The sequence below is a fragment of the Dreissena polymorpha genome, chromosome 7 (assembly GCF_020536995.1).
Source record: "Dreissena polymorpha isolate Duluth1 chromosome 7, UMN_Dpol_1.0, whole genome shotgun sequence".
Classification (NCBI taxonomy): Eukaryota; Metazoa; Mollusca; class Bivalvia; order Myida; family Dreissenidae; genus Dreissena; species Dreissena polymorpha.
In genome coordinates this window covers 57,465,520-57,482,707 of record NC_068361.1, presented here as the reverse complement: position 1 = coordinate 57,482,707, position 17,188 = coordinate 57,465,520, and the positions used below count along the sequence as shown (strand labels likewise).

The 17,188-nt window shown below is 34.6% G+C and overlaps 1 protein-coding gene across 1 annotated transcript; it reads left to right on the top strand.

Annotated features, from left to right (window-relative positions):
- Window positions 1–1,550: 1,550 nt before the first annotated feature.
- LOC127838808 (uncharacterized) lies at window positions 1,551–15,640 on the top strand. The gene is made up of 7 exons (XM_052366801.1): window positions 1,551–1,682; window positions 4,087–4,268; window positions 4,813–5,035; window positions 5,705–5,865; window positions 7,751–7,802; window positions 9,231–9,406; window positions 15,082–15,640. Exons 1-7 carry the CDS (start codon window positions 1,628–1,630, stop codon window positions 15,343–15,345), a joined length of 1,113 nt encoding a protein of 370 aa, XP_052222761.1. The 5' UTR covers window positions 1,551–1,627; the 3' UTR covers window positions 15,346–15,640.
- Window positions 15,641–17,188: the final 1,548 nt, after the last annotated feature.

The window sequence follows — 17,188 nt, the reverse complement described above, 5'->3', positions numbered from 1 at the left end:
TTTCCTCGCATATATCATAAATACAACGAACAATAGCGAATCTGAATCTTTTTTCAATGAAGTTAATTTACCAAAAAGTAAAAATGTCACTTTAGAAGCAGCCTATTTCAAACGCTATGTTTATACAAAAATTTTCCTATTATCAATAAAAAGCGTTTCGCTTGATGGAATTTAAAGGGTATGTTCTGTCTAAATACATTAGGCAAAACGTTACTGATGTCCCTTTACGGAATTCAACTAAACTTGACAAAGTAATGTTCCGGCTGATAAAGTATACTTAAACGAAGTTTAAAAACGTGATTGCACATTCACGTGGTCAACTTGGTTTAAGCCTCGTTAAACATTTATATCTTTATACAATGCTCACTCCGGTAATCATTACATTATTCGCGAGTATTACGTAGATTTTCTTAACCTTCAATATCAAAACCACGGTTGCTTGCAGCAACTTGTGTCCCATTTTGATGAAATTGACCTAAATATTACTGCTGCTTTCAGGGACGTTTTTAAGTTATCTTTAGCCTTGTTCATCACGATTTAATTTTAAATATTTTTTAAATAAAATGTAAGTATAATTGTTATAATGTTACATACAGATCTTCATCGAAAAAATGACTCAAATTATTAAACATTTAAAACAATACCCTACGAACTTCTGTAAGTCTATATTTTAGTTACGATAAAAATAATAAAATTATTTTACTAATACGCATATGTAATATGTTGCTATAATTATTGTTTTAAATAAAGTGGTACAAAAAAATGTTGAAGAAAATGTGTTTGCTAAAACAGTGCAAAATTAATTACGCTCAAATTAAACAAGTCGGTATCAGCCGCTATTTATTTCAATACCTTCTGTTCGACTTATTCTAGAATGGTTGAACGAATTTCTACAATGGCATGCGCACAAAAAATATTGTTCATACTATAAGGGTCGCGATTAAAAATATGATGAACATAAAAACAGGGAAAATATCATTGATAAGAAAGAAGTCGTATACGTCATGCTTCCGACGCTGACCGAATCCAATCTCGCGTTCGCCCGTAAATGTTCGGATATTTCGCGGAAATAAAAATGGAATTATTTGTGATACAAAAAATAAAAACAAATATTTAGTATCTCGTTAAATCAATGTTACCAGACAACGTCTAACGTTGAAATTGTGCATTTTGCTAAAAGGAACAATGATTTTTGTATTGGTTAGCTTATTTTACGTAATATTCGATATTTTTGAGCGTGATCGTTATGGCAATTATGTTTGCATGTAAATGTTTTGTGTTTTAAATAATTATTTGCTAAAAGACTGCTTTTCATACTACATCGCACATGGACGAAGATTACTCTGGGATAATGTGCCGCTTAAACTTGCATTACAATGTCGATATTTGCCACTGGGCAAGGTCGCATTATGCTAGTATAAATAACAAGTGCGTCGCTATAAATTTGCGCGACGTGTGCAAATTTTACGCAAAAGCGGACAAGTCCCGTGTCTATATAACAGCCAAACGTGTTCAAACATTTACAAATCTTCTCTGGCTGTTTAAACAAACGTGCTCGGTGAAGAGAGAAACTAAAACTCGTCTACGAAAATTAAATTAAATTTAAATTTAACAGATTATATTAACCATGATTGGGAAAGGGATGATATGTCTGCTTTTAATTCCGGCGATATCGTTATCACGTAAGTCAATTCATTGTTTTATTACATGTCAGATTATTCTAATTTAGTTAAAAAATAATGAAAGTACCTTAAATATAATAGAACTATAAAAAATGATTTGATTTTATAAAATACATGTATATATAATGAAAAATTAACGAATAATAGTAATGAAAAAAGTATATAAAAGCCCCATAACTACTCAAAATCAACGAAAATGTCTTACAATATTTCGTAAAATAAAGTTAAACTATTAAAATCAGTGTTCCTTATGGCAATTGCCGAAATTTCAACGTCAGATGTGGTCTGGTAAAATAGATGTTTGTAGATACAAAATGTTCGTTTCTATTATTGTTTTGCATATTTAATTCAGTTTTAATTTCCCGCAACGATATCTTTTCATACGACACATACACGCTAAAATGGTATTAGTGTTCGTGTGTCGTATGAATAGATATATTCGCGGGAAATTAAAATGGTAGTAATTGTGTCACAAACAAATATAAACAAGCATCTATCTACAAAAATCTATGTGATCATACCACATCTAGCGTTGAAATTGTGGCTATTGCAATAAGGAACACTGATTGTTTAGGTGTTAACTTTATTTTACGAAATACTCCACAAATTTTTTGTTGATTTTGGGCGCTATAGAGGCTTTAATGTTTTAATTTATGTTAAGGTATAGACAATTTTGATATATTTTATGAACCCATTTAAAACTGCAAAACATATAATGTCACACACATATTTGAATCAATAAAGAGCATATTGCTATATTATCAGATTTTATCTATCTATATGCGTGAAGTGTCGTCCAAGATTAGCCTGTGCACTCCGCATATTCGGACATAATACGTTAATTTCCATCCCGAACAATGTTGTCGCATATTATTTACACAGTTTATATAAAACTTTAAACTATTTAGAAGCAGCGGAATATGACAAGCAGGTAACTTTTGATTTGATCAAGTCAACAAGTCGCGTCTTATTTATTATTCGGAAAATAACCTATAAACGGTCTATTAACTTAAGATTGCGCTTAAAACCACAAGAAATGTGAAAATGAAAATTATAAATTCTAAATGTGAAAACTAAATGAACATTTAAAAAAGCCAGTATACAGCCTTTCGAAGTGTATTTATAAATAAGTAATTATATTCAATAGCTACATGTTCGTCGTTTGATTAGCATCGTTGCTAAACGAGTCTTTATGATTTTTTAAATGGCCAATGCAGAAATATAATTTATTCGTTCGGGCCTACTGGCGGGAAATGTCTCGAAACTCCGTTTTGGCTGTTGATAAAGGTAACGAAAGGTAGAAACTTGAAAACAAATCGACGCGGAAAATACCTTTTTGAATTTCAAGAGACTTAACGAGAAGTTATATACGATAATCGTCGTTTGCTCCTTTATTGATACCATCGTTTCAGTTAAATATCTAATTCATCATAGTAGTATACTTTAATGTGCAATTGGTCAACATTTGTTCCATATTTACTTAATGCCTCTTACTTGCTAATCTGATATGGCTAACGGTTTCATCGGTTTATAGAAATGCAGCCTTTTAACGGCAGTTCATTTGCGACAGACGCCTAAAGACAAATATTCATGCTTGTTGGACAATATTCTAGAATATGTATACACAGTAACAGTCGTTTGATTAAGGAGACTTAATCAAGTCCAATGTATTACCCAGCTGCTTTATACTATTTAGGGTTGTAAAGATCCGAACTTTGTTTGGCCAGCGGACTCATGCTGCAGCTGTTAGTTATTGCACAAGTTTTATCAAGTGTGTGTATATCGATGTTTATGAGGTCCTTTCGCGCCTGTGGCTGCAGAAAATAAGGACAAGGAGCGTTTGCCAGCACTCCTTCCAAATTAACAATGCGACTCACGAAAGTTGGGACGATTGTTTTAATACTTTCCAGCTTTATGTATATATATATATTGAAATGTATATTTAATGTTTGGCGTGGTCTTGTGCTGTTTGGGGGGGGGGGGGGTGCGGGGGTGCGGGGGGTGCGGGAGTGCGGGGGAGGAATTTCGACCTGTCCGGCATGATGACCATCAATCAAACACAAAAGCTTCCGGGAACATGGATTGTAGCCGCGTCGCCTAGGTTCTCAGTGCGCGTACCAGACGCTCTGCCTGCTATCCGGACTGCCAGGGTTGGCTACCGGACGCGGGCAACAGCTCTTAACACCCCAACAATTTTAATCCTAAGACTGAATCCTTGCTTTATACGATGTCAAGAATCAATCTATGAGCTGCCAGATATACAGCCGCCTCAAACTACTCTATTCATCCCTCTTCACATTTCTCAAAACTCCGAAATGATGCATGTAGCCGATATACCACAGACAAACTATTATGTTACTTATTTAATATATACATAAATTTCAATTAAATTGATCGTTTGTAGCAACCCCGTGTGAAGACCAGCCAGAGGGTGTGTGGCTTGGAGAGGGGTCACGTGATTGCAAGTACCTGACCAGCCTCTACCCCGAGGACCGGATATGGGGCGTGTACGCCGCCAGGGAGCGCCTGTGCGCCGATCGCAGTACGCGGTGTTGCGCTTCCTGTCGCATCCTTCTTGGGGGCGAGGTAAGTGAACCGGAAGGGCTGGGAATGAAGTTGAGATCCCTTTATAAGGAGGATATTGCTGAAACGTTTAAATTTCCCACTATATATGATGTGTCATATTTTACTTTAATTGTAGAAAGAACATATGCACACATGTATTAATGTGAATGTAAATTCTGTTAATCTAACGATGATCACAATAACGGATACAAAATAATAGATTACTAGGCTTGGCTCTTGAGATCGGGTCTTCTTTTGCGTTGTTTATCATGTGGTGAAATAACGATCGGATTTTTCTTTTGCGATACATAATCAGACTGTATTTTGTAAAATTTAGCATTTATACCCCTGCAAATTTTTATATCCTGGTATCGACATTATATAGTTCAGATGACAAAAGCGTATTTTAAAAAGCGTTTTCTAAACCCGTAATGAAATATATATCTTAAAGCAAGCTATTCATAATCATACCATTCATGTATATTTATCTCGATAAAGATACTTGAAAACCTGATCGTGTGTCGGTTGAAAATTATCTCAAATAAAGCCATTTACGTATCTTCAGAAGTCGCCTGCCCTAACACCTGAATCTACGTCGGCTGCCCTAACCCATGAACCTACGTTGGGTGCCCTAACACCTGAATCTACGTCGGCTGCCCTTACACCTGAATCCACGTCGGCTGCGCTAACACCTAAATCTACGTCGGCTGCGCTAACACCTGAATATACGTCGGCTGCCATTCCTCCTTCGCCTCAGACGAGCGCCAGAAATGGTCCGTCTTTGCAAGGTAAAATTCAGTTGAAAGTATATTTTACAATGAAGTCGCTTGCTTCTCCATACATTAATCATACTTCATTTTCCAGTCAGTTTCCGAGGTAACTTACAATTGTCAGAACGTCGTTTTATCGGTATGTCATTCGCATCTCAAAGTCCAAGTCCACTTGCACTCAACACATTTAAAACCAGAGGCGTTGTCTGAAGAACAACTTAACGTAAATCATGAAAAGCGGACTTATGGTAAAGATTAGCATTGTAGTGGTTTATTTCGCATTGTCTATATACACGATATAACATGTTATTCATCTCAGCTAAATCGTACAGTAAACATTCTCTTCCCCCCCCCCCCCCCCCAAGAGCTTTCGAAAATTATCATATTAAATCTTTGTTAAACGAAATAGTTTTAAGCAAAATAAACACATTTTCCGTCATAAGAAATGAAACCTTATCAGCGTTATGCATTTAATTCAGTGGACCGGGTACTTTATAATTTACCTTAACTGATTAATCTGTTCTTCTAAGCACAGCGTAAAACCATTCATGTGAAGTAGAAATTCGATACAAGTCTAGCATACTAAACTATCATGTATATCGCTTAGTGTTTGATTAAATTATATTTTTGCATATTATATTAAACTTATGTCAAACATGCGCAAAGATTTAAATATTTTCATTTCAGACACATGCACAGACCAGTGTCTCAGCGGCGTCGACGGCACTGTTCCCGGAAGTACGTGTGCCTGGTTACTAGACGCGGAGCGACTAACACTGAAGAGTGCCAGCTACTTCTGCGAAAACGGATTTGCTAGTGGATGCGCGAAAAGCTGTAGTAAACTTAAGGTAAGCGACTTTGAATCTTAAACATGTCTAGAATGGCATAAGGAAGTGTGCTTCAATTCAATAGTGAAAAAACAAAAAGAAATATATTGTCATTAGTTATTTTCTAGAAAATAAAGATGCCAGCAGCGCTCTGTAAAAAACGGGACTTTATGCGCGCACGTACAGTGTCGTCCCATATAAGCTTTCAGAGATCACACTTTCTGCTGTTATTGTATTTTTTTGTTTAAACCAAGTCTCTTCTAATCCAAAATCCATATCAGGCATACAGTGTCTGTCGTCCATGCTGACTGCACAGGCTAATATGGGACTACACTTTACGCACGTGGATTTTCCCCGTTATCCAAGAGAGCCATTCTCATCTATAAAAACATACTGGCACGTGGACCTTTAGATTGTTTCGAATATCGCTAAATATGTCAATAGAACGGAATCTTAACCGGACAGTGACATTCAATACACATGCTTCGCAGCAGTTAATTATTTTATTCAGGGATCGTGTTGATTGAAACATCTGTAGACATAATTATACGTTTCAATTTAAGAAAAAGTGTAAATATGTAATATTTAAAACCTTCGTCGTGTTTTTTATCGATTTACATGATTTCAAGCAGTTGTCAATAAATTACATTAGCGATAATGAAAAATATACACACAAATAACGATAAAAACAGTAAAATAAAAAATGATTTTCAGACTGAAGATAAAATATTAATAAAGATCCTTTTAGATAATATAGCTCAATTATAATCCATTATGTTTACCAACAGAATATTGCTTCTCTTGGTATAATTAAATTTTCCGTAAAAATACAACTTTTATAATTTCGAGATCCGATAATGGATATTCTTGCGTTGCTTGTCCCGTGGTTCGTTTAATTGCCTAAATTATGTAAAATTATTAACCAACAAACTCATGCGGTAACTTGTTCACAAGTTTTTATGATACCGTCGCATGGCCACATATAAAATAAACCCGTTCATTATACATGAAGACTATAGACAACGAACAGTTAGAATTAAGCATTGAGAGAAATTGTATTTGTAGTCTCAAAGTTTGCAGCTGTTTCTTTTCGGGTTAACTGCGTGACAATTCCGGAGCACCTTGTGTTTTTATCAATAAATAAAGAAGACAACTGCCGTAGATTTACTTACTTAATCACTCGCATTAAGCTCCCTTTGATGACGAAATATGTGAACGTTTTACCACCCATTTTTATGCAAAACACAACAATAGTTATAAAACATGAAACAATGTTTTAATTTGAAATAAGATCGGTACCTCGGCACCTTCGATGTAAAGAATTTCATGTTTCAACCGGGTAAAAGCCATGCATATACTCTCAGATAGTCCGCCAGTCATGACAAGACATATAGCTGCTAAAATAACAACTTCATTTGTTTTCAAAATAATCAGGATACTAAGCATTGACGCCAAAGACAGCTATTTTGCGAAACCAATTTACAAACCAATAACCTTATTTGCCCCACCTCTTGGATGTGTTAGACTAGTAACGCTTAAAATAGCGGCATAGCAACGGCATTGTCATCAACATCAAGCCCTTTCCAGGATGTATGTCAGGTCAACTGCAAGTGCTGTCATGAGCACGCGATACAATTTCACTCTTGCAAAAAGGATGTGTGTACTAAAATGTATACAAGAATGGCACTCATAAACTTAGTTAGTTTTTTTATTGATCAGTTATTCTAAGGTTACTATCTTAAACTTGTGAATTCCATTTGTGAAAAGCTATTTATTCTCTTTAATATTCTGAACATTTGCTGAACTTGTCGAGACTTCCCCATCAAAAATAAGCACGATACATAATACATTTACAATCGCTTGTTCTTTTGTAGTAACGCGTTATTAGATCCGATTTGTTTGATAGTTTCAGACAAAGGCTGTCACTGAACCCACGTCTGACCCAACTGTCACCGCAGGTGAGTGTAAATAGTTTTCTGATTTATTATGTGCTTTATATTAGATCGAAGACATTTTTAAGTTTGATATTAAACATGTGCTTTGGTGTTCATTTTTAGAACAATAATCAGTCCCTGCTATTCGGTATTTGAATTGAATATCAGGGGCAATTTTTGTCCATGGTGCAATGTATGTCCCTAGTCGGCAATGCGCGCATGCGTGCCAGTGATTTATTAAATGGCAGACAAATATCTATAATGCAATTCAGTTTATACTGAATAAAAAAATATCGTCACAACCATTTCAATAAGATTTTTCGTCCTTTAATAATATATTAACGCCCTATCATTATGTAATATATCAGGTGGTGCTTAGGATGAAATAACGGCGAGGCTTTCCGAGTTATTGTTTTATTAGTACCGAGCCTATACTATTACACAACGATAGGGAAGTAATCTGTTTTTCTGATCAACAGACCTGTACGTCCCCATTTTTAAAGAAATAATGACACAATCGCTCCGGTGATGCATTTTAGCGGGATTGAAAATTATGTCTGACGCGTTAATAATGACGCATGAGCACTTACGAGTTATATCTGTAAAATATATAAGGTATTGGTATTTTTTTTTAATTTGTTGAAACAGATTATATTTTTACTAAAACTGATGACTTTAAAGTTAACTTCGAGTAATGTGACTTATCTCCGAATATTTGCTGACATAATAACTTCATGTTGACGTGAGATAAAACTATATCAGGCCGCGTTATACCAGGCAGATATCAATTCAGTGGTTACGATAAATATATTAAAGCCTCTATAACGCTCAAAATCAACGAAAATTTCATACACTATTTCGTAAAATCAAGTTAGACTATTAAAAAGCAGTGTTCCTTATGGCAATTGCCGAAATTTCAACGCCAAATGTGGTCTGGTAAAATAGATGTTTGTAGATACAAATGCTCGTTTTTATTATTGTTTTGCATATTTAATTCCATTTTGATTTCCCGCAACGATATATATATATACGACACATGAACACTAACATGGTACCATTTTAGTGTTCGTGTATCGTATGAATATTTATATTCGCGGGAAATAATAATGGAATTAATTGGGTCACAAATAAATAAAAACGAGCATTTTGTATCTACACAAATCTATGTAATCATACCACATCTATCATTGATATTGTGGCTATTGCTATAAGGAACACTGATTGTTTAGGTGTTAACTTTATTTTACGAAATACTTTACGAAATTTTCGTTGACTTTGAGCGTTATAGAGGCTTTAAGTATTTCGAACTTAAAGCCGAGAAAAAAGTTTAAGTTAAGCTTTTATATCGCTAAAGATCGTTTGTCAGTTGCTAATTTGTGCCGTAAATATTCAACTGTAAGAACATTTCTCTTTGATACATTAAATAAAATTGAGACTGCATTGGTATGACAGAAACATGTACGGACCAGCCCGAGGGTGTGTGGATCGCTGACGGGTCACGTGATTGCAAGTACCTGACCAGCCTTTACCCAGAGGACCAGATATGGGGCGTTTACGCCGCCAGGGAACGCCTGTGCGCCAACTCCAGCACGCGTTGTTGCGCCTCCTGCAAGGCGGTTAATTCGGATGTAAGTCTAAGTGTGCCTTCTCGTACGGGGATTCGATTGTTGATAGACAAACAGACAGATTTTTTATTCAAGACTTATACAAAGAACATCGTCTATATATAGACAATCGCACGTATATATTGTCACGTGATTTTATACAAAAAATAAATAAGCAGAAAAAATATGTTAGATACAAAAAAACACAGAAATAGTTGTTTTTTATGTATTTTTTTCTAAAATCATTATACATAGGGCATACACAAACAAAATGATATTCATCCTCAAGGTCATTTAAAACACAGAACATGCAGTATCTTACAGATCTTTCCTCTACATTTCTAGCGTATCTACTCGTTTGAATTCTCAAAGGGTGTTCAGATAAACGTAATCTACATAAACGTATAAACATATGCTCTTAATGATTTAGGTAAAATATTTAGATTCATATACTAGAGATGTTTTAAACTGCCTATACATATCCATCATAGAGCTTTCGTTCACAGCATTGTGCCATTTAAGTTTAAAAGAGTCAACAATTCTACATTTAAATACAAACAAAAATGATTTCATATTTAAAGCATGCACATTTTCGAATACATCTGAAAAACCATAATCATTTAACATCTTTTTAATATTATATACCCAATGTGTGCAACCCTTTTCACAATATCTAACGGCTTCGTTGTATACATATTTTAAAATGATGTTGTCGCTTGACTGCAGCTTAAACCAATATTTCAGTATACGTACATATCTATGTATATAAAGCGGATATCTCCCAAGTTCGCCATACACCATATTATTACATGTATTAAGTCTAACTTTTAATAGACGTTTTAAGAATTTTAGATGCAGCCTTTCTAATTCTTTTGACTAAGTATATCCCCAAACTTCTGCTCCATAATTGATAATAGAGCCAGCAAAGGCATCAAGCAATTGGCGCAAGCAACTGTGTATAAGAAATAATCAGAAAATGAAGAAAATGACTTAACACATGCTTTAACATTGTTATAAATATCTCTAAAAACTCGTAAAACTTTACCCTGAATTCCCAATTTATATATTTTCAACCAAAGACCGTTTCTATAAATAGAATCAAAACATTTCAACATATCGACAAAAATAGCATACAGACGTTTATTTTTCCAACATATAGCTCTGAACTAATGACTGAAGTATAAATATTGCATCTTCAGTAGAACGTCCTTTTCGAAATCCGAATTGGGCGTGAAATAATGTTATATTCATGGCAGACATGTTCAACTCTTATTAATAACTGAGGTAAACAGTTTAGAAAGACAGCTTACAAGTGTAATACATCTGCAGTTGTTTACATCTGACTCGGAGCCCTTTTTGTGCAATGGAACAATAATACCGACTGTCCACGCTTCGGGGAAAACTCCAGTCTATTATCTTATTGAACAGATCACTCAAAGGCAAAGCTAAAATGTCAATAGATTCTATAAAGTATTCATTCAACAAATTATCAAGTCCATGGGCTTTGTTCCGCTTGAGTAGTTTAACGGCTTTAACAATTTCTTCAACAGAGATAGGTCTATCAAGCTCCGGATAAACGTTATTCGGCAAATCAAAATTATTATGTTCATTAAAAAACTCAGATTCATCATTTTCACAATTAAAAAATTTCCTCCTAAGTTCTTTAAAAAAAAGTCGGGAAAATCATCTAAAGGTATATTTTTTGTTTTTGTTCTAAAGTGTTTCCAAAAATCTCTCGTTTTTTTCTTCTAAGATCCTCAGTCTCATTCATTTTCCTTTTGTAACTTGCGTTTTTCTTATTCCGAATAATACCTTTAAAATGCTTTTTACGTTCACATAAAAATATACGATTTTCTTGCGACTTATCTAAATTGAATTGCTTAAGGGCATGCAAATAACTATTGTGAGCTGTTTTACAAACTGGACCAAACCAATTATTTTCATGTACAGGTGACGTACTGAAACGGACATCTTGCTTAAAATAACATTTTTTTGGCAAACAAAGGATCTTCTGTTGATACGGCATAATGCTTACAGGGGCCTTTTCACAAATTTTGGCAAGTATTGAAGCCTGTCATTAAATGCTTTACATTGATAATTTTAAACATTGGACCTAAAAAGCACCAGTAAAAAAAACAAGAATACAATTTAAAAAAGGAAAATAAAGTAACGCCCAACTTGGGTCGAACCAATGACCCCTGGAGTCCTGCAGTAACAAGTCTATCGCTTAGACCACTCGACAATCCGTGCTCATGCTATTAGCGGATGTATTTTTTACTTATATATGCAATCCTGGTAGTTTCCTAAAATATAACGACAACAACAGAACTTTCCAAATTCGTCAATCGTTTCGCGTTGCAACGGTTTATAATTTTCAGGTTTTCAAATCGTCAAAAGATGCATATAATGGTAAATGTTCAGTATCACTTTTTGATCACAAATATCATAACTTAAACAAAAATTTACGAATCTGAAAAAAACTTTTTTCAATTTTGTCAATTTACCAAAACGTGAAAAGGCCCTTTTAACAAGCAATAAAATCAAGGACACTAGTGATCATGGGTTAAACGTAGTTGAGAAATATAAGTGAAATGATATTTAGTTACGGTCGTACTTGAGCAAGTGGATTTGGCATTCAATGAAAATAAACTATTGCTGCCTACATGGTTATATATTTGTCAAAATAAAAATAGGTATGAAATACAAGATGATGATTGTTGAACAAGTTACTATGTTAGAGATAAAAAAATATTTAATTTCAAGTGAATAATAATGCATGAAATAGTAATCAATACATTTTAACACATTTTTCCACAGGAAACCAATTTGTTTAATATAATACCATTACAAATGTAATTCATTATTATTTTTCTTGCTTAAAATACTAAAATTCATCCATTTAGACAATTGACATAAGGTACTTGTCTGTACAGATAATACCTTTTTTAGTAAGCCTTCAAAAATAATGTCGTGCATTCATATGTGCCTCGCTCTGGCAAAACAGATCGTAATACATGTGTGTAAAGTGTCGTCCAGATTAGTCAATCCTGTCCGCACAGGCTAATCAATGACGGCACTTTCCGCTCTTTTTAAAGTTGTTGTTTAAAGGATTCTCAATGTGTATAAACTTAAATGGATAATTTCCCTCAGCAGCACATAGCAAATCTGACACTGGAGAAGGATTTCTGTCTCGTCGTCCCTCATCCCCCCCCCCTAACGTCCAGACCGGTCAAGGGAATAATAATGATGATAATAATGATGATGTTGATGATGATGATGATGGTGATGATGATAATGATGACGATGATGATGATTATGATGTGATGATGTTGATGATATGACGATGGTAATGATAATGACGATGATGATGATGGTGGTGGTGGTGATGATGATGATGCTGATGATGATGATGATGATGATAATGATGATGATGATGATGATGATGATGATGATGATGATGATGATGATGATGATGATGATGATGATGATGATGATGCTGATGATGATAATGATGATGATGATGATGATGATGATGATGATGATGATGATGATGATGATGAGATGATGATGATGATGATGATGATGATGATGGTGCTGATGATGTTGATGGTCGTGGTGATGATGATAATGATGATGATGGTGGTGGTGATGATGATGATGATGATGATGATGATGGTGGTGATGGTGATGATGATGATGATACTTATGCTGCTGATGCTGCTGATGCTGCTACTGCTGCTGCTGCTGCTGATGATGATGATGATGATGATGATGATGATGATGATGATGATGGTGCTGATGGTGATTATGATGATGATGATGATGATACTTATGCTGCTGATGCTGCTACTGCTGCTGCTGCTGCTGCTGATGATGATGATGATGACTATGATGATGATGATGATGATGATGATGATGGTGATGATGTTGATGATGATGATGATGATGATGATAATGATGATGATGATGATGATGATGCTGATGATGATGATAATGATGATGATGATGATGATGATGATGATGATGATGATAATGATGATGATGATGACGACGATGATGACGATGATGACGATGATGATGTTTAAAGGAAGTTTTGTGTTCATGAAAATCAAGTTTAGATGGAATGCGTCGTCCTTGATCAACTTGTGCAGATTGCAGAGTCTTATCTGGGACGACACTTTACACATTGCATTAAGCTTTTTTTTCCCAGAGTGAGTCTCATATATAAAGATTTTATAAACGGCATCTGTATATAGCTATATTTGTATGTTCACTTTAATTGTACCAATCATGTTTTAATCAATTCAAGGCTGTAACGGAACAAACAGTAGCTACTCATGAAGTTGCAATAGTTAACATCCTGACACCATCATCACGCGAAGGCGAAGGTAGGTCTTAAACAGGAACATCTTGGTTACGTACGAATTTATGTTGATGGTATCCTTTGTCGGAGAGTCGGACGGTCCAAACTGTGTCCGATCAGATAATGCACAATTAAAATAATTTGAGTCGCGTTCTGAGAAAACTGGGCATAATGCATATGCGTAAAGTGTCGTCCCAGATTAGCCTGTGAAGTCCGAACAGGCTAGTCAGGGACGACACTTTACGCATAAATTGAATTTTTTATAAGAAGAGACTTAATTCAAACAAAATATGTCATAAAAGCGGAAAGTGTCGTCCCTGATTAGCCTGTGCGGACTGCACAGGCTAATCTGGGATGACATTTTACTGCACATGCATTATGCCAAGTTTTCTCAGAACGCGACTTATTTGTTTATTTGGTGTTAACAGTTTATATTCACTTTATGTTTACTTTGACTAAATTTACTAATGATATTTATGAAACCGATTATGACGGCATTTTTATGGATAAATAAAAACGTTTATGTTACCAATAAAATAGGTCAGAATATTCTTTAGTTGTTTTTCATTTACAGCTATTTCAAAAGTACACGTCATTTTCAGAATGCACAGATAGTTTCACAACTTACGGAAAGTTAACAGTGACTTGTAGCGAACTACGACGTATTGGCTCTGACCTCTACGCAAGCCGAATGCAACTTTGTTCCACCCAACGGGACAAATGTTGCATCACTTGTAAATATATAGATGGTGTAAGTAAACGTTTAGTCGCTATCTTTCAATTGGTTTCTTTACGAACGAATATTAAACATTTTAGTACATATACACGTAGACTTACATACTGATTTTAAATGCAAGTTGTCATAAAGAGAAATGGTAAAATAAATTGTGTATATTACCAAAATAATTACGATCACGTATATGGAGCGTTATCTGCATTAATAGCATCCAAATAAATGGCAACCTAATTATAGGACTAACATGTTGGGTCTAACAAGTTCTCGAATAATTGATTACGTCATGTTTGTGGTTACACTTTTCATGATAAACTTACTTATGTCAATTCATCGATGTCCGTGAATTGTTTTGTACCAAAAGTATGAACGTATTAGAAACAAAAATTTATTTAAGTGATATATCGTACTTATTAACATTGGATAAATGTATAGTATTTATGACATCTTTGATGTAAAATACGATTCTATAGGTCGTTATTGTAACTAACGCACACATAACCCACCAACCTCTATAATTGTAGAAATCTGCATGTGCCAAAATTTGTCGTTAATTTTTATAATTGTACCATTTGCCTTCAGTCGTTTTTAATTCGCTTACAGGAAAAGCCTTACACTTTCAACGAAAACGGCGATAACGAGGCTTTTCAACCGGAAGATTCAAAGGCAGTGATCTCGAATAGCGAGAACGGAAATGACGTCGGCAATTCGGATGGTACTGATACTTTAACAGAATCTCCAGACGTTGTTGTCCAACGATTGATCGTTGAGTTCATACGAGAACAAGATCAAGAGAGAAAAACTCTGCTTTCATTGATAAAATCCTTATCGAACCTAGTTTCAAAGTCAATGGAAATCCAAAAGTAGTATTTGCAAAGTTATTTGGTTTTTGAAGGCTTTGAATGCGTATTAGCTAAAATATACCCTGAAGAAAACTGCCCATTGTCTACAATGTATGAACGTCTATTTTGCATACTAATGTTTACTTAGTTATGCACAGATTGTATGAGGAAAACAATGAAAGTGAAAATACACTTTCGTACGTTAAATTTCGAGTGTGCATTACCCCTAGCCTATTTTCAAATAATGTCTATAGAAGTAAACCGAATAAGCACACTCTGAAAGTTTAAATTGAACATGATGAGCGACAGTGGGGGACTTAAAGGGATCTTTTCACGGTTTGGTAAATTGACAAAATTGAAAAAAGTTGTTTCAGATTCGCAAATTTTCGTTTTAGTTATGATATTAGTGAGGAAACAGTATTACTGAACATTTACCATGGTCTAATATAGCCAATATATTCATCTTTTGACGATTTAAAAACCTAAAAATTATAAAGCGTTGCAACGCGAAACGATTGAATAATTTGGAGAGTTCTGTTGTTGTCGTTAAATTTTGTGAATCTACGAAGATGTCATATATAATGCACAAAATACTTTAAACAAGTATGCTTGGCAGAATAGCCGAGCGGGCTAATGCATTTTTACTCCAGGTTACTCCAGAACTCCGGGGGTCACTGGTTCGAATCCAGTTGCGGCTACTTTTTTTTCCTATTTTAAATTTTATTCTTGATTTTTTACTGGAGCTTTTAAGATCCAATGTTTACATTTTTCAATATAAAGCATTTAATGACTTATTTCAAAACATGCCAAAAACTGTGAAAAGGCCCCTTTAATGTGACTTATGCATTCGTGCGGCATTGACACTATTCCGCGTGCAGCGCGGAAGGATACGGGAACGTTTAAAACAAGTACCTGCCCATGAAAAAGTCGTTTGCTAAGCTAAATCATTGCGCGTAAACGTGTATATACGATGTATAGAAAATGATGCTGTGATGTTTTATCTTGTTTATAATCTGTGTATTATTATATAAACATGTATGCATTGTACGTATTTAGTGATAAGTTGAACAGCTCAAAATTCTTATACCTGCTTGTGTACACAGCGAGGATTGGTTCGGTCGACATTTGCACTGATAACTGGAATTGACAATGGTCGTTAACCCTTTCAGCACTGGAACCGAATTGTAAAGGCCTTTGCAAACAGTTCGGATCCAGATGAGACGCAACAGAACGTGGCGTCTCATCAGGATTCAAACTATTTGCTATTCTGATAGTATTCTTTGGAAAAAAAATCAAAGAAAATGCTAATGTTAGAAATTCTTCCGACGACTTTTTAGAAGACGAAAAATTTCCCAGCATGCAAAGGGTTAACAGACCACATTGATCATTGTATTATTGACTAATCTCGGCGACGAAGAATATTTGAACGTGTACATATGCATGAACAAAGTAGTTCTGCAGCGGAAAATATAATATGTTCGTTTATTCTTGTATAGAACTGTGTATCGTTATGTTATATTTATTTAAAGTAAGTGAATAATTTAATGCCTATTTTTATTTTATGCTTTTCGGTGGTTTATAGAGAAATATCAGTGAAATGAAACTGATTTTTCACTGTTTTAAACAGTTAAAAAAAACAGTGAAAAATATCGATATTTTTACTGTTTTACTGTATAATTACGTCACTTTTTCGACGAAATGACGTCATAAATCCTGCGAAATTATCCAGTTTAACATTTTTACAATTAAAATAAACTTTCAAAAAAGTATAAAATAAAAAGAAATTTTGTCGGATTCGATGGTATATCGATTTTATTTCACTCGTGATCATAAAAAATACATACAATATTATTTTATATGATCACTCG